Raw genomic sequence first — 19,038 nt, forward strand, 5'->3', positions numbered from 1 at the left:
AGTGACACTAACCTTTTGGCAAAAAAAAAAAAAAAAAAAAAAAAAAAAAAAAATATATATATATATATATATATATATATATATATATATATATATATATATATATATATATATATATATATATATATATTCTGGAGCCCAGTGGGGAAAAAAACTGATTTTAGGGTAACAGGAGGCATATAGATGGGTGATTTTTATAAAAAGTAAATAAATTCAGCATGATCTACATCCGATTCTGTCTTCTACCTTTGCAATACTGTAAGTTTATCTGTCACTGTATCTCTCTTTAGCAACCTAGTGTTCTTCTCACAGTCACACTTCTCTCTTGTGCCTTTCAGCTGCTGGACACAAAGTCCACAGACCGCACACAGACTCTGCTGCACTTCATTGCAAATATGGTGCATGAGAAATACCCTGAGCTTACCTCCTTCCACAATGAACTCCGCTTTGTAGACAAGGCTGCTCTAGGTAAGACATAATAAGTTAATGTACACAGTGTGTTATGGACATTCATACTATAGTACATTCTGCTTGTTAAGTTGCCTCTACTCATTAAGCAAGAAAACAATGTTCATTAATGACCACTGTTTAATCATATCTCACATTAAAGCAAATCTTTTGCATAAGCATTGTGTTCACAACAATCTCTGGACTTGAGGTCATGAAGACACCAATATCTGAATGATTGATAAAATACTGTCAGATATCTGGTCCTCCAACTTGGGAGTTTAGTGTTATGTAATGACCAACCTCATAAGAATTAGATTTTACGAAACACCAACATGGTGAGGCTAACTACCAACTTTTCTATTTATGGCCCTGGGAGTAAGTAAGCAAGTATAAGACATCTAAGATATTATAGTATTACAACACACTATAAGTTTATATTAGTACCATTTGTTGTTTGCTTTTGTGATCGGAGTTTGGACTATAATTTTGGAACATATATTGGTATATAATTGTACTCCATGAAACCGAAGTTACAATCCTTTTTTCCTCGATCATCACTGTAGTAAATTTTTTTTTCTATTGACATCAGTTTGATGCATCAGCCACAATATTTTTACCATTCATTTGCTATGAGGTAATAATGCACAAAAGAAAGCTCTGCCCCCACTAAATATTTAGTTTCAGTTGGAAGTACATCAACACACTGAAAAAAAATCTCAGCAACTTACGGTTCTCACAAACTTTAAAGCAAAATCTTTTAGAAAATCACAATAATCTCTGGATTGTTCCATTCAAGACACCTATAATTTAAGGATTGGCAGAAACTGTGATGTCAGCAACAAACTGATTCTTCATTTCAGTTCAATTCAATTCAATTCAATTCAATTCAATTCAATTCAATTCAATTCATGTTTATTCTATAGCGCTTTTACAATGTAGATTGTGTCAAAGCAGCTTAACATAGAAATTGTAGTAAACTGAATTCTCTGACCTTTGCTCTTGTCAGTGTCTCTGGACGGTGTTCTGCAGGATGTAAGATCTCTGGAAAGAGGCATGGAAGGCACCAAGAAGGAGTTTATGGTGCAGGACGACATCCCGGCACTCAAAGAGTTTGTCAAAGCCAACAGTGATGTATTAGACTCCCTCGTTAAAGATGGCAAAACAGCACAGGTGAGACCCCAGGAACACACTCAGAAACACACACACTGTACTATAAATGAATTTTTTGGTCATTTTTTTCTTCTTCTTTTTTTTCTCACAACAAGGAGGCATATGCGGCTGTGGTGGAGTATTACGGAGAAAACCCCAAGACGACACAGCCTTCCATGTTCTTCCCAATCTTTGCAAGGTTCATCAAAGCTTATAAGGTGAGAAAAAGTGTTCAGCACATACTGTACATACAGGCTGTAACATTAACTCTCGTACCAAGCACCAAGAGAGAAAACATCGGATACTTGACTGTCATTTTTAAAATTAGTTTTAAATATTTTAATAATTACCAAACAACACAACAACAATACAAGAAATACATGAAATAAGCATAATAATACAAAGAAAATAATGGTAATAATAAAAATAATAATAATAATAATAATAATAATAATAATAATTCTGTGTAATTTAGATTTTGAGTAGTGCAGTCTATGCATTACTTTAAACTGAATTAATTTATGCCTGTAATTAACAGAACATGATCGAATTCTACTGAGGCGTTTCTCCCATGTATTAATTTCAATCTGTGTACCTAGTTCCTCTTCCCAAGCAGTCTTCAAATGTGTTGTAGAGTAACTTGATACATATTGATACATATTGATGATTGATACATATACAAAATCTGAAATCAAATATTTAAAATCAGGTGAGCCCAATAGTAGCCTGTCAACCTTTCTTTCATCTGGCAGCGATTCAAAACTGGGTATCACATGACTTACATAATTTCTAATCTGCAAATATCTTGACTGTAATGTTTTACATTTCCTCACAAGCTCTATGGTTTAACATTTGGAAGCAGAAAAAAAACAATCAAAAAACTAACAAATCATAAACATTAATAACAGCCTTTAATTAAACTATTTTTTAAAAAAGTGTATTTTTTGGTTTGTTAAATTTAATAATAATAATAATATTATAAACTGTCATGAGATATTATTCCTTCTTTCAAACTGATTTTAATCAAATAATGCATAAACTGTATAGTAAAAGTCAGAATTATTTGCCCCCCTTTGAATTTCTTTTTCTTTTTTTTAATTTCCCAAATGTTGTTTAACAGAGCAAGGAAATTTTCACATTATGTCTGATAATATTTTTTTTCTTCTGGAGAAAGTCTTATTTGTTTTATTTCACCAAGAATAAAAGCAGTTTTAAATTTAAAAAAACCTTTTCAGGTGAAAATTATTAGCCCCTTTAAGCTATAAATTTTTTCTGATAGTCAACAGAACAAACCATTGTTATACAATTATACAATGACTTTCCTAATTGCCCCAACCTGCCTAGTTAACTTAATTAACCTAGTTAAGCCTTTAAATGTCACTTTAAGCTATACAGAAGTGTCTTAAAATATCTAGTAAAATATTGTTTCAGTTATTAGAAATGAATTATTTAAACGATTACGTTTAGAAATGTGTTAAAAAAAACTTCCCTCCATTATTAAACATGGGGGCTAATAATTCAGACTTTAACTGTAGTTCTATAACCAATAAAAGATGATTTACTGTCACTAGCCACTATCATGTGGCAAAATGTTAGTTTAAGCCATGCACACACATTTTTAAAGGTAATTAAAGCTGTTTGATCGTTCAGATGCTAATGGGAATTGCTTGAAATAGTGCATGTAAAGAAATAAAATGTTGAATAAGCATGCTGAAAGAGCTGAGCTCTACACCACGAGCAAAGAAACTGCAAGTTTCACAGCTTGATTATTAATTACTGTGGTGGTCTATTTTCGTGTCACACAACAGCAAGCGGAACAAGACAACGAACAGAAGAAGAAGCAGGAAATGGCAGCAGAAGAACAGGCAACCCCTTCCCCAAAAAAGAAAGAGGGCACCCCTCAAAAGGTTCGAAAATGCATTCATAAAATTTGCCTTTTTATATATGTATGCATACACACAGCATCATTTGAATTGAATCTTCAACTTTTATCAAAGTTGTCCTAAAACTATTGTCTTAGGAGGATTTTAAAAACTACAGATTACTATATATACACTACCAGTCAAACTTTTTTTTATTTTATTTTTTTAAGAAAATTATTCTAATCATCAAGGCAGCATTTATTAAATGAAAAAAATAAAAATAAAAATAAATAAAAAAAATAAATAAATATATATATATATATATATATATATATATATATATATATATATATTTATAAAAACTTAAAATAACTGCTTTCTTATTGTATATGGTTTCAAATGAAATTATTACTCCAGTCATTATTGCTTTCATTACTACTACTACTACTACTACTACTACTACTACTACTACTACTACTACTAATAATAATAAAATTTCCCAGAGACGGGTTGCAGCTGGAAGAGCATCTGTTGCGTAAAACATATACTGGATAAGTTGGTGGTTCATTTTACTGTGACAACCCCATAATAAAAAAGGACTAAGCCGAAAAGAAAATGAATGAATGAATAATAATAATTATTTTTATTTTTATTCATAATACTAGAGGGATTTCTGAAGGAGCACAGGATTTTGAAGACTGGAGTAATGAAGCTGAAAATTCATCTTTAAAATCACTGAATAAATGATTAAATTAAATGATAAGCTACTTTTGAACAGGATTATCTTTCTTCAAAGTTGTCCTAAAACTTTTGAACAACAGCCACACTTGTCTTAGGATGATTTTAATGTTGAAAAAGTCAAGTAAATCTCGTTCTCTTATCAGGGTCCCATGATGCCCAAAATGGACCTGATTGCAGAGCTGAAGAAGAGACAAGTGAAGCCCCAAGTTACAGACGGAGCCATTGATGACATTATCACAGGTAAAAATGTGTTATCCTAAACGATATATCAAAAGCACTTTCCTTCAAAATCGCCTTTTTCCTCAGAAAAAGTAACTAACTGAGACTTTTAAACCAGTCTCTTGCTTTTTTTATATTATAAAGCCATTATTTTTTTATAGTTAAAAAAAAATATTCAAAAAAATTGTACAATAATTTTGCTTTGTCTGTGCCAGATTTGAGAAACTCACCATATAGAAGAGGTGATGGTCGGAGAGCAGCTCCACGACAAGAAAACTGAGTGTGACCTTCAAGAGACAATCCTGGAAGCTTCTGTACATAAAAGCTGCAATCTTATTCTATAAATATATATATAGTAAAACATTTTTAAAATGTATCTGGCAAACACACATTCAAACACAAGTTCACACGACAGCAGATGGTGCACACAACCACAAAGAGTCACACTAACAGACACCCATCACTCATTCACACATAGCCTATGAGAATCTGTTTGAAGCAGATCAATATAGTTGTACATAAGCCATAAAATCATTTTGTACTCTCACGTTTAATTATTTCATGCGTCATTTCAAAGGAATTTTAGCAAAAAAATTGTATAAAAACACTTTTTATATGTTACACGGTTACAAACAACAATAACATGAAAAAAGACTCAGTGGAAATGTTGTCGTAGAAGAGAGCTGTACTTTATTAGACACACAACCACAGCAAGTATGTACAAAAGATCTCAGCTCTCGACGTTTTCTCACAGGAAAAAAAAAAATCCAAATCAAATAAAATCACATTTCTCACAAAGTTATCATGGCATCCACACTGACAAATTAATTTCTTTTTCTTCTGTATCTATAGGTGTTTATATATCTTATTTGTATATAGAGCGACGCTCAGGTGGTATATTCCTCTAGTCTAGAGATGGGACGGTCACAGCGTGGGTAAAGGATCGGTTGATGGTCCGAGCGGAGTTTTAATCACTCAGTAAAACACACTCAGAGCTTGCCAATCAAGTCTGGTTTGTACATCATCACAGGTTACAGTAAGACTGGACATGCCTGAGCTACAAAGAAATCAGACATAGAAAAAGTCATTTTTTTCATATACTTTGTCTCTACGAGCTGTGAACCTCTCTATTCTTTCCGTTGACTCTATTTTTTATAAAAAAAAAAAACATGTAGATAACTTTGTTTTTTAAAATCATCTGCACCGTGCGATTGCTTTTAGAATATACATGCATTGCTATAATTATTGTTTTTAGTATTTTTTTACTTTTAATATATACCTTATAACTCCATCTTTTAAATAAAACCTTTTTTTCTGGACATAATTTTGTAGGACTCTCAAATAATTACGCTTTTATATACATGTTATAGTCTCTTCTCATTTTATTTTACTGTTCAGTAGTATTTTAATAATATCGATGTCAGAATTGTGTAACATTCACACATCTATGTAGAAAAATCTCATTTAAGGGACTAAAGAGCTCTGCTAAAATATTCTACATAAAGACGTTCCATCATAGACCATTTATGAACAAAGAATGTGCTTTCTTTAAAATTCTCTGTGATAGTTTGGGCCTGGCATAACTAGAAGAGGCGTCCAGCTCCTCCTATTTCCCCGCAGTCTTTCTGAGGGGGGGAAACTGCAACTTGTGATTCAAAATTAGCAGTATGTGGCAGAAACATTTAAGCAGCGGTTTTGTTGACCAAGGCATTTGTACATTCACTCGATTTATACATCAGCTTGTCTCGCTGAGGAACTAAAGTATAAGCATAGAAGTTGCAGACTTACTCCCATCCACTAGAGGGCAGACAAGGGCCGTGCAGTTAACATTATTCACATTGTTGATTTCACCCAAAACAACAAATGATCAGTTAAAGCAAATGACACCCTCAGGTCACAATACAGAGTTGAGCTTTGTAAGTATCCTGATTTCACTCATATAATTTGATTCTTTTTGGTGGACAGAGGCTTTTTTTTCTTCAGATTCACCCAACAACTTATAATAATTAACAAAACTATAAACCTGTGGTTAAGATGCAGCTGTACATTATACATAAAATGGGCTGTACAGAGTAATATTTTCAACTTAATATACAAAAAGACACTTGAATAAATAATTTAGCTATATACGTATTTAAAAAACAAAAATATGTACAAATAAATCTGTTAATAAAAAAAAATAAAAAAACAAAAAAATATACAAAGCAAATTTTGCATCATTCTTTTTTTTTAACCAACAGTGTTAAGTGAAAAATAACTTTGAAGATGTGCATATCATGTCTGAGCTAATGTTATACCTTGTTTTAAGACAGAAAGATCCTACTTTTAAGAGGGAGATTTTACCACCTTCCTACATATATTCATTGCAGTCTCTGAGGGGGTCAGGAAAGTCTTTTCTTAGCTCACGAATTTCAACCCATGGCTTAACTAAGAGGATGAAGTGTACTTACTGACAGGAAGTGCTGTAGATTCTTACCATCTCCATCCAAGCATGAAACCCACTTCTCGTTTCTGAGAAACTGTAACCACAAGGGTAACGTTTTGATCGGTGCAGTGCGCTAACTGCAGCATGAATTGCTGAATTCATCTAATTTGCTAGTTTGTAATAGTATTTTGAGCAGTAGAAATGGGAATATGAAGCTTGCATGAACGATTTTTTTTTTACACATGGAGTTTTAAGGAAGTGGTAAACCACAGTGCCATTCATTGCATCATCTCTTGGTCTATGGTAAAAAGTAAATTTGCATTGAGCCATCTAAAGTATCTTCTGTATGTAGTGTGAATGTGTGAAGTAGACTAAAATTTTAACATTTTTGGACAATTTTAACACAGGCTGGGAGCGGGTGGGGGTTATGTGTGGGACCGGTGAAGGGGGTTGGCTCGTATGTTGCTGGGGATCATTAAGTGGGATAACAAGCTGAGAAAGCATTAATGTTACTCTAATACAAGTTTTATTTATGGAGAAAATTACTAATTAGTCTACTAAAATGTGTAAGTTTAATTCAAAGTATAAGGCTGATCCGTCAGTTCCTGTCACGTGATTCGCGGTGCGCTCATGGCATTCATTTTACTGGGCGTGACTAGAAGGCACGAGTGCGTCACACCACTTGAGCGTGCAAGCAGCGCACCTCCATTGAAAATAACGAACTTGCACCAAAAAAAGATGCAATATGCGAATGGCCCCTGAAAGGCCGCCATCATTTGCGATCACCAGCAGTTGATCCACTTGCACAGACATGCTGGATTCACTTGATTTGGATCTATTCTTTGGCAGTTCGCGGGTCCTTTACTGGGCCTTTTCCCCTTAGCAAAGAAACTTTCCAAAGACATCTGTTTCCTACTCATGTTGCTGCTTGTCGGTTAAATTTTTGGGGCTCAAATGAGATGTAAGCATACGAAAACGGTCATTTTTCTAAATAAAAGATTGTACAGACTCGGATAATAAATAAAATGTAAATAATTATTGATTTCTTGTGCGGCCTGGTACCAATTGGCCTGGTGGTTGAGGACCACTGATATATAGCATCAGTTGCGTCACTTCAATACCATTCACAAATCCTCTTCTGTGGCCTTCTATGATAGCGCAATATGATGCTCACCTAATTCAGACTTTTCAGTAGTTTTACAGACATGCACTGGCCGCCATGTACAAGTGTCCACCAAAATGCAGGTTTTCCCATTTATCATTTTATGGTGCTTTTCTACTGCTTTGTATGGCTCAATCCCCTTTAGGAGGTTCTCAACTGGGTACAGTCCCCACTGTTGTGCTTTTTTGTACCATCTCAGCTGAGGTTTCAAGAAAGCCAAACCGATATTTAAATGTGAAGTGTTGAATGAAAATCACCAAATGGCTTCAGAGAACCATCACCATCTGCTTCACTAGATTTTTAAAAATGAAACCTCAAACCTCCAAGATTTACTTAAATAGTCAGCAACAGGCACTGTAGAAGTATTCGACAATTAAAAAGGTGTTTGAAGTGCTTTGAAATGTGCATCCAATGTTTAATCTCAACTGAAACAGGAAGACAAGGCGGGACATAAAGTAGCCTCTCCCCCAATTGCCTTCAGTCTAAATAACAACTCTGCTGTTCAAAGTTGAGCTAAAGTACATCAGACTCATGACAGCCACAGTCTATAATAGTCATTCTGACTCACCATTTCTCTTACTGAGCTTACTGCGTAATTCAAATGGGTCTGATATGTTTTGTGGTCCGTGCTGACTTGCGCATATGATGAATGTCTGGGAATGGAGCAAGACCATTAGGCTTAAGAGTCCATAAGTCTAAATCTCGCTCAGAGTAGTAAGTCCAGTGGGACCTTTTGTCTGTTTTATGAATTCGGACATAACTCTTGGCTGACATGCTTTTTGTTGTTTTGCACAGGCATAACATGAAATTTTCTCAGCTTTTTGTATAACTCGCAGATTCAGATGTTAATCTCGAATAAACTCATTTTTCCTTTCATCCACACACCACATTTAAACCGTGCCTTAAATTAAGAGATTTCTATGAATGCAACAGGCTAAGCTTGACCTTTTGTTTCTCCCAGCACCTCCCCATGTGAATCATTGTGCATTTCGGACATGAGTTACAGACCGATTTGGCTGAGAGACACGGAGTAACACCACTAATCTCTCCCTCTGGCCATTTACTCTCGCCGTCGAAATAGTGCTTAAGCCATTATTTTAAACCCTGCACCACGAGAAATCAATTTCACACATTCGTTTTGTCAGAAAGCTGGAAAAATCTCCCGTCTTGCTCTATTCAACTTATTATATTCCCTCTCTCAGTCACCTTTTCACATTTAAATTCTCTGGGCTCAAAACCTGCAGGTTGTGGCATTCACAAATTTACATAGGGAACATAGAAATATTGATGTGAGAAGGGGAAAAAGGCGTTAACAGAGTGTGTGCGAATGTCATGATGGCTGAAATGGGATAGGAAGATGAGTGGGCATAACCAGAGCCTTGATGACCAAACAAACTTTGAGATGAAACCATATAATAGATGTGATATTCATATTTGTATCCTCTTTGTAGGTAATCATAAACTTGCACACAATTGCCTTGTTAAAATAAAAGTAAATCTAAGTGCATGAGGTTTCGATAGAACAGTCTGATTAGCTTATTAGGAGAAAGGATGAGATGGAATGCTTTTTCACATAGATGTCTTCTATGTGATGGACCATGCCCACTGGCATACGCAAAGTGGAACTACCTTCAGTCTTCTTACTTGTGACATCCTTACATGGTGACCATTACAAGCTGATTTTAAATTGGAATTCAATCTGCAAGACTCAATGGTTAACTCAAGCTTGTGCCGAATGTTTGATGATTGTCAGATCATTGTACTATCACTAGCCTTTAAACCAGAGTGTCTAAACTCGGTCCTGGAGGGTTAGTGTCCTTTAACACACTTGCCTGGAAGTTTCTAGTATACCTAGAAAGAGCTTGATTAGCTGGTTCAGGTGTGTTTATTTAGGGTTGGAATTAAAATAGGTAAGACACTGGCCCTTCAGGATTGAGTTTGGACACCCCTGCTCTAAACCATGTTGTGCTTTTTTTAATGACTACTAGGTAGTAGTGTACATATATATAGAAAACAATGACTCCTATGAAATTGAGCCAGATTCCATCCAATATACTTAGGTGATTTAAAGCATGCAGGCCTTCAGTTTCCCACAATTCCTTGGTTGCCATGAAAACTTGTGCTAAGTTATAGCAAGCATGTAAAATGTCTGTATGAAGACTTATTTGTGTGCAAATGAGAACAAACTTGTACTCTTAGGCAGTGTATGACCATTAAAGGATTAGTTCACCTAAAATGATAAATGATGTCATCATCCACCTTTATGTCAATTCCAAGCCTCTATGACTTTCTGGAACATAAAATGAGGTCCAAATCACACCCTACACTACAAAAAATAAATAAATAAAAGACTTTTTTTTTCTTCTAAAATTTGTTATATCGGCTTGGAACAATACATAAATGTTTAATTGATTAAATCATTTTTTGGGGGGTGAACAGTTCCTTTAAGGTGAGTGGATAATCAGCAAAATATTAACCATAGCACCAATTTCAGTAATTTCTCTTTAGCAGTACAACTGTTAGCCAAAGTCTACATTACGAGTAACGCTGCCTCCATTAAGGTTTTTTCTGTATATTTTTAAAAACATTCCATTTGTTGATATAGATATGAGCAATAAAACGTCTCAACAAACACCGACTACAACAGTACTTACTTTCGATTATTGCAACTCTACTTGGTTTTACATAGTCTTACAGTCTTGATTTTACACTTGATGGACATCTACTGAACTTAGCTAGATCTCCAACATGTGAGATTTGGCAAATGAATGAGGGTTTGGGTAAAGAGTCCTTCCCCAGGCCTCCCGTGGGTGTTGTGATGCTGGCTGTGTGGTGGAGCTGGAAACAGGCTGGTGGTGAGTGTCCAAGCCCATCTGTTGGTTCTCTAGTTTGGCGAACTGGCAGAAACGCATGTCAAAGTAGGGTGTACAATTTGAATCTGCTCAAAAGCTAGAGAAAAGTAAACCTGTGATGTAGAACAATAAGTTATCCACCTCCATGCACTACTTAATTGTTATCCTAAAGGCGTTTTGGTAGGGATAGCCCTGGAAAGGGTAGGAAACAATACGCTACAGAAACTAACCTTCCAGGAACTTTCAGGTAAGTTGCATTAAATTTATTCTATTTGCAGTCTTTGCTTTCCATATGTGGAACATTTACAGCCAGGTTATTCATTGTCTTCCGGAGTCACCGTCTTTGGCTCCGTCTTGTTTTGCTCCTTGTAGAATTCCAGGCTGCGGGTAGTGGAGGGTTTTAGAGCCAGTGAGGATAGACTCAGTGAGGTGAGAGCAGAGGGCGATTGGGGCGAGGAAGAGGATGTGGGTGAGGTTGGAGAAGGAGGAGAACGGCCATTGGAGACGTGAAGAGGAAGGCTTGAAGAGTTGAAGTTCTGCTCTCTGAGTAACCGGTTGTGTCTGAAGGTGGAGGAGAGGAGCAGGGCCTCAGCTGAAAGGCTGGATGTGGAGAGACTAGCCAGAAGAGCTTTGGCCTGGTTGGACGAGGCTGTCAAGGAGGACAGTGCCCCCTCCTGAGGGTATTTCCTCAATCCAGAGGGCAGGTGACCCGAGAAACTTGCAGCTCTGGTGCTTACAAGAAGTGACTCAGTTGCTCTGGCTCTACTGATGTTTAGACTCAAAGCCTGAGGGTCGAACGTTGAAGGCAAAGTTGGGGGAGATAAGGGATAGAAAAAAAAATAGAAAAGAAACAGCATAAAAGCAATGAACGGAAACATTTTGGGAGGTCTTTAAGGTTTGATTTGGCTGCAATGTTGATAATCCCTCCCACAAGACACTTTCTTCAAGCAATAAATGAGGCTCTGGTGAATATCGACAACTGTCTAATGTTTTAGGCCATTTTTTAAAAGTACACAGGACTGACTAGAAGGAACTAGGTAAATGATTGAGGGCTTCAGTCAGGAGATGCTGATGAAGAAGTGGTGGTGAAGACAGCGAAGGAGGAGGTGGACAAGCCTTGGTTAGGTCAGGTTGGACTGGGTCACCCGCTTCTGCTTACTGGGTTGAGAGGTTAGACGTAAATGGTTGCCAAGAGGGCCGACGAAGGATGGTGGTATAGGTGAGACACAGGCAGGTAGCAGTGACGAAGAGGAAAATGCAAGGGGTGGGGAAGGATGGGAGGAAGGATGAAGACAAACACAAGACAAGATTATTCAGGTTAGGATCAATATAGCATGATGCTAGCCTGGTACATAACTATGTGTGGATTTTTTCCTTTTAGACCAAATCCACGCACATTCATAACACCCACAATGCACAACTGCAACAAGACACGGAACTTTCGACAAGTACTTGGTGGGTTAATTAAATATATAAGCATTTCTATTACCATCAATCACTCACACTTTCCAGTTTCTGTGGAACAGAATGATAAAAGCCAGTCCTCTGAGGTCTGCTCAGACTCAAATCAGTTGAGAGGGAGATGGACAGCAGGGAAACAAGGAGTGAAGGGGAGAGAGCGATGGGGTGAAGATAAAGCCAGAGTCTTTCCACATGAAGAGCCAATTATTCCACCCTGATAGAGCAGAAAAATACTCTCCATCTATATATCGCCCAGCATCTCTCTTTCCTTTAACCTTCTCCCTCTCTTTCATTTCTCTCACTCTCTTACAACCTTCCGGCCCATATCCTTCTCACCCAGCCTTCTCAAATTGCCCCTTGATAACACAGATGAAAATAGCTACTACTTTTGCACAGACATAAAGAATGCATTTCCCTTTAGTCCATTTCACAAGTATTGCCACATGTGAAATAAAAATGGGTGCTGGGGGTGTGCAAACATTCATTCATTCATTTCCTTTTCTGCTTAGTCCCTTTATTAATCCGGGGTCGCCACAGCGGAATGAACCGCTAACTTATTAGGATATGTTTTACACAGCAGATGCCTTCCAGCTGCAACTCATCACTGTAAAACATCCATACACCCTCATTCACACACATAAACTACAGACAATTCAGCCTACCCAATTCACCTATACTACATTTCCTTGACTTGTGGGAGAAACGCAACTAGTCGGGAACTGGCAACCTCAAACTCTGAGTCTCCCAAATCCCCCCTCCTCCAACCGACTGGTTCGAGCCTGAAAGGAGACCAAGGCAACTCGGTCGCTCACCCAAGCGCTCGCCCGAAACAGCCGCAGGAGGGTTGGGGGAACGTGCTCACGCCTTTGATGAAGAGAGGTAGCCCCGGAGGGACCTCCCGCCCTGCGCAAAAGCTGTACGCAAATAGTTTAAGCTAAAAATATACAAAATCATTACGTTTAAACCAGTTTGACCGCATACTTCTGAATACATTTAATTTCAGACTGAATTTGATATTAGTTTAATAAAGACTGGGATAAAAGGTGAGAGGACAAGTGAATCATACCTGTACCAGAGAGAGTGTGTGAAGTGTTTGTGAAGCAATGATGTGTTGATTCACTTTTCATCTATGCGGGGAACCACAGAGAGTAGTCATTTGAAATAAAGAGTCTATTGAGAGAAGGCTAGAGTGGAGAACTAAATCAAATGTGGATGAGGCCATGAGGCATGGTGAAAAGCTCAGCAAGCAGAGAAAAGGCATACATGAAATTATAAGAGACCGGGTAAAAAGATGTGTGTGCAAAAAGGTTTGTATCCGATTGCTTCTAGGAGGGTTAAGTCAAAAAATGCGATATACACAGTCCACTTCAAAGGGAATAATTAGCTGTTACACTGACAAGACTAAGTCCTGATCATATCCGGCTTAGCAGGAGTGCCTATAACAGCAAATATGCACTCCTGTAATTATAGCTGCAATGAACCCTCTGATCTGGCTTGCTCTCTTGCCAATATCTGCTTCTCTTTCCCTTCCCTATAAAAGATTAGATTCTTTTCTAATATTCATGGCCTGTTGAACAGGGGCCAGATTTATTAAACAGAGAGAAAAGATTTACAGAGAACCAGCATATCTATCTTCTCCTTACCTACAGCGCACAAACCCTCAGCTGGCCGTGTGCATGTGCCGCTTTTTCTCCCTCTAATCCATCTTTCAAACTCTCCTCTGTTTTCTCCACCTGTCTCGTTCACTTCCCTTCTGTTGTAGAGCTCACATTTCCCCAGTCTTAGGCTTCATGCTTCCTTTCTCCCTCTTCTCCTGAGACCCACCTGTCTCTGGCTTCTTTGTTCTGTTAGGGGGCTTTCAGTGCACTTTAGAGTCCCAAATGTTCTGCGTTTGACGCACCAATTCAGCCTTTTGAAAACGCTACTCTTGTCACTGCTGGAAAGTTCTTTCACAGCCTCACTTCACTTGTGACTGACACACAAGTCTCTCCTAAAAGCTTGTGCAGTAGTCTGAGTTGTGAAGAGTTACTGAAATTCCCTCAGACGCATTTTAAATTAGATTTGAGCAGAAAATAATCCTCCCAATATTCAGCAAACCTTTTTAAAATGTTGACAGAAGCTAATGCAATAATAAGATCAAGGGTCGATACTTTTACCATGTTCAAGACTAAGACCTGAAATCAAAACTAACAATGGGCCCTATCATACACCCAGCGCAGTGGGGCGCTAGACGCAGCGCAATAGTCTTTTGGTAGTTTCAGCTTGGCGCAAGAGTCGTTTTGAGGCGTTGCGCTACGCTGTTTAAATAGCAAATGCATTTGTGCACCCATAGGCGTTCTGGTCTAAAAAGGAAGGCGTTCTGAGGTGGACCGCTGGCGCGTTGCTATTTTGAGAAACTATAATAGATTTTTCATTAGACCAAAACTAACCCGGTCTAAACTCCGGCGCAGAGTTGCGCCTCGCTTACACACTGCTTAATACGCACAAGAGAGCAATAGGCAAATATCTTTACATATGAAAAAATTTAAATATTAAGGATATATATATAGGATAAAATAAGAATAGATATAGGATATAAATATAAAGGATTAAAATATTAAAAAACATTATTTTCTAGCCTACATAAATATGAAAAATCACTGCTTTTATGTCTTCTTCATCTCGGGAGGCTTTTTCAGTTCATTCATAACAATTTGCTTTTGTATAATGTTATTATTATTAGCAGTATTATTTATTATATCCATAGTAATATTTGTTTCATTAAAAACAAGCTTAGATTTGCCCACCTGTCAGGTTTTAGACCATATGGGGCACAGCATGTGTTTTATGATATAACTTAGGTTTTTGAGCTCATTTTGTTATTATTATTCATTTATTCATTTGCTAGAAATTAGAACTGAATTTAGAAATAGTTTTGAAACAAATCTTTGCGCTTAACAAACGAAATTAATTATTTATAGACTATTTATGTCTGTGCGTAAAGGTTTCCCTATCCAAGTGCGAAAGTAAAAGTGATCCATTATCTCTCATTCTCACGCAGTAGATGCTTTGTTTAACAGTTTTCTGTTAAAAAACTATCAACTGTTAACTGTTTGCTAGTGAAATGCTCATTTTTTCCACATAGACTTACTTTGCGTCCTGTAAATAGCGAATGCGCTGTTGGCGCGACGCAGCTGGGTCTTAAAGGTAATGGGAGATGAGACTCTTATTGGTTTATTCTCAAAACACACCTATAACTCATTAAGAAAATAAACTCAACCCTTTTAGCCCATGCGCCTTGGCACAAAGCAGGTTTTCCCGTCCTTACATTTCTAATGACCCTAATGTTAAAATGGCCAACTTTACAGGAGAAAAAAGGTGTTCACAGCAGGGTACAAAAAAAAAACGATTTTGGTATATATAGCTAATATTACACTTCATGACAACTGTGAGGGGTGTAATTTTTAAATAACTCATTCATTTAGTTTATATTGAGTTATATTAAATCTGTATAATTAGGGCATGGCCACTTGAGTTACAGCTAGGTCTTGCTGGTCGCAGTTACGTCACCTCAGCTGATTCTGGCTGATTAGCCACTGCACTCGGCATTTACATCGAATTTTTGTTTTGTTTTATGTGGCTGTACACAGTCAACAGCCTTTTGGGATAATTTCCTACTATTATCAGATAATATGGCATGCCTTTGTGCACTTATGAGCTCAAAAAACATTCGAGCAGATGGTAAAAATTGTATATTTTATGGTATAAAAATTTGCATATATTTATATACCATTTTCATATATTTTTTTAAAGATAATTTATCATTTGTAATTTCCTTTAGAAATTGAATGCACTCCAGAATCTGACAGATTGATTAGCTGTAGACTATAAAAAAGTCATCGGAAATGTTATCATCCAGTGTTATGCGTTGATTTCACAAATAGCCTTGCATTTACTTATGGCCGGTTTCCACTGAGTGGTACAGTACGGTACGGGTCACCTTTATCAGGCCAATGGTACCCTTTTAGTAGGCATGGTGTACGACAGAAAGTTTCAGTTGACGTCATTCTCGCTCGAGGAAATGACAAAGTAAAGCGGTACAGGTTGTTCATATATCATATGAGAAGCACTTTTTATAAAACAGATGCTTTGTACATATAAATACTTGTGTATAAACGGTTATGACTAACCTTTCCATAACCACGATTTGATTATAACTGCAGATCAATGATAAAAATAGCCTACTGTAACGTCTGCAATTATAAATTACAATTAACATTATGAATGCAACATATATGAACACATACAGACCCCTACATTCTCAGATATGTTACCAGTTATAAAAAAACTTTTTGGTATCTTTTGACAGTGGAAACGGCCATAAAAATGTATTGAACTGTACTGTACCACTCAGTGAAAACTGGCCATAACACATACTATATTTAGTGTATTTAGAAGTAATTCGTGTTTTCCTCCTGTAAAGCTTCTCCCTGAGCTTAGTGGCTCAGTGTATTACAACAGTGTTTTTAAAAGACTAAACACTTTATTGATATAGTGCACAACCAAGCACATGTGGTCAGAACACAGGTAATCGTAGTCGCAGATAATGAAGTATTAAGCATTTCTCCCAAAGAAAGGCCCGTCTAACCAAAAAGCTAGCAGGCATCTGTAGCTCCGTACACGCTACGTCTCTTTGTCCTTTTTTGATTACCCCTAGTCGGTGCGATGACGCACAAACAAAATGGTGACCATTGGCCACGCACACTTGTAGCTTCATATGGGTAGGCCCCATGTGGAATCTACGCACGCAGAAATCCACAGATTTTTAGCCTATTATTGAGTCTATGTATTTACTTGTGTAAATGTACACACAAGTTTACATTATATTTATTCAATTATTATATTTATTAAAATTCAATTCACTAATATTATTATGGAATACTAATAGTAAAATTAAAATGTTCATGTGATTTATTTACAATACAGTTTGTAAAGTAATAGTTTCTGTTTTTTTAATAGATATACTATATAAGAGACGTGCTTTATTTAACAAATAATTGGATCTAACTGGATTTGCATTGTAAAAATGTTTAAAAAGTTAAAAATTTATAATTTTTTATTTTATATATTAAGCTATTTGTTATGATACTCACTTAACATTCCACATAAATCCACAGAAATCTGAAAAAAGTCCACAGACTCTCTCTGGCCCTACCTATGGGGGACGTCACTCACAAATACTACGTGCATATCTTTTACAGTCTCTAGTCTGGACACAATCTGTCAGTCAAAGACCAGACTAAGCCTAAACTAGCATGAGATCAGATACAACTTTACAACAATGGATAACATTGAATACAATGTTACCTAGAACAACTGAGAGAACCATAGAATGATAAAATGCCACACAGAAAGATGAATCAATATACAGAATGTCAGACACGTTGAAACATTAGGTAGATGACAGAACAATTGACAGTAAAGAAAAACAATTGAGGCTATAGACAGATGGATCGTACCTGCTGTTGTCCATGATTCTTCAGGAAGTCCTCTCTCTGCTTGCTAGTTTTGATTTTTTCTGATCCGCTCTGCTGCAGATGCTTGAGACGGGACAACGCCTTCCCACCACTAGTCTGATATGAACAAAAAAACAAGAACAGATGTTCTGTACACTGTATTTGATAATATTTCGCATCCAATTTTAACAGTGTTTTCCCCATGACTAGCAATCAGAGGAAGTGCTGAAGGAGAGCAGTGTGCAAGACAGGCAAGAGGGTGATGTGTTTTAATAGAACACATGCAAGCATTTCAGCACAGTCCTTTCATTCTCCCTCACACACACAGACACACACAAATTACCTGTTATTTCTTGTATTTAATTCAGAAATTATAAATCATATGGCTCTGCACAGTGTTGACAAAAGCTCTTGGCACAATCCAAGTTGATGAACACTTTTCCTTCCTCACTCTGCATGTATTACCTACATAAGATCAAGCCCTAGACCAAAAGTCTAGAGTCACAACCAGCCAACAGCCCTTTTAAAGCTTTGAGGAGGCCCATTAGCTGTGTTTTATGCAAATCAGCACATCACAGAACGAAAGGCTTTGTAAGAGGATCTAATGCATGCAATCAGGTGGAGCCACGATTTCCAGGCTCCATCTGTTCTACGAAAGAAGCGCGCAATGACCTAGAGCGAGGGGCTCAATCGCCACAGTTAGAAGAGATGATGCAATGCTGGCTGGTGCACAAATGTGTGGGCTGAAAGCAACATGGTGGAAAACATAAGTGGCATCGTCCAAATCCTTCCCTTCTGTCACTCACAGAGATCAGCCCTGTTCTCTGTGGAGAAGACTAATACACATGACGTGTGGTGGATTGCTGCTTCATAGCATGCTCAACTCAAAGCGGTTTACCCTGACAACTACTCTCCGAAGACAGAAGACAAACGCAAGAAGATAATACCTCATAAATTCCACAACAAAATCACTTGAGTAGTTGCGAACAGCTTCCCAGGGCTTTATCTTTTTATAAAACCACATAAAAATCTTATGTAACCGAGGAAAATAAGACAAGGGGAAAGTAATTAAATTGCAAAGTCATTTTAAAAGGAAAAGAGAAAGAGCAGACTAATGAAGAAGAGGACAAAACAAGAGAATTTATTGTGCGAAAGATACAATAAGTGTTTCTACAGAGGCTGGAGGCAAACACATTTTCAAAGGATTTGAAATAGAGAACAA

At 37.0% G+C, this 19,038-nt stretch overlaps 2 protein-coding genes across 58 annotated transcripts in view; one reads left to right on the top strand and one right to left on the bottom strand.

Annotated features, from left to right (window-relative positions):
- fmnl1a (formin-like 1a) overlaps positions 1-5,223 on the top strand; it is a 36,884-nt gene extending 31,661 nt beyond the window's left edge. The window contains exons 22-27 of the mRNA XM_087244860.1: positions 339-468; positions 1,457-1,620; positions 1,716-1,817; positions 3,408-3,506; positions 4,346-4,442; positions 4,637-5,223. Coding sequence (XP_087100986.1) covers positions 339-468; positions 1,457-1,620; positions 1,716-1,817; positions 3,408-3,506; positions 4,346-4,442; positions 4,637-4,701 — 657 coding nt within the window. The 3' untranslated portion in view covers positions 4,702-5,223. The remainder of the gene's footprint in view (positions 1-338; positions 469-1,456; positions 1,621-1,715; positions 1,818-3,407; positions 3,507-4,345; positions 4,443-4,636) is intronic.
- srcin1a (SRC kinase signaling inhibitor 1a) overlaps positions 5,075-19,038 on the bottom strand; it is a 243,469-nt gene continuing 229,505 nt past the window's right edge. For 34 of the 57 annotated variants that reach the window (XM_087243089.1, XM_087243087.1, XM_087243081.1 and 31 more), the window contains 2 exons: positions 17,820-17,933; positions 5,075-12,018 (listed from right to left, as the gene is read on the bottom strand). In XM_087243089.1, the coding sequence (XP_087099215.1) occupies positions 12,016-12,018; positions 17,820-17,933 (117 nt within the window). In that variant the 3' untranslated portion in view covers positions 5,075-12,015. The remainder of the gene's footprint in view (positions 12,019-17,819; positions 17,934-19,038) is intronic. The other 23 variants (NM_001443079.1, NM_001443078.1, NM_001443089.1 and 20 more) reach the window with 3 other exon arrangements.

The sequence above is a fragment of the Danio rerio genome, chromosome 3 (genome assembly GCF_052040795.2).
Source record: "Danio rerio strain M-AB ecotype USA chromosome 3, GRCz13ab, whole genome shotgun sequence".
NCBI lineage: Eukaryota > Metazoa > Chordata > Actinopteri > Cypriniformes > Danionidae > Danio > Danio rerio.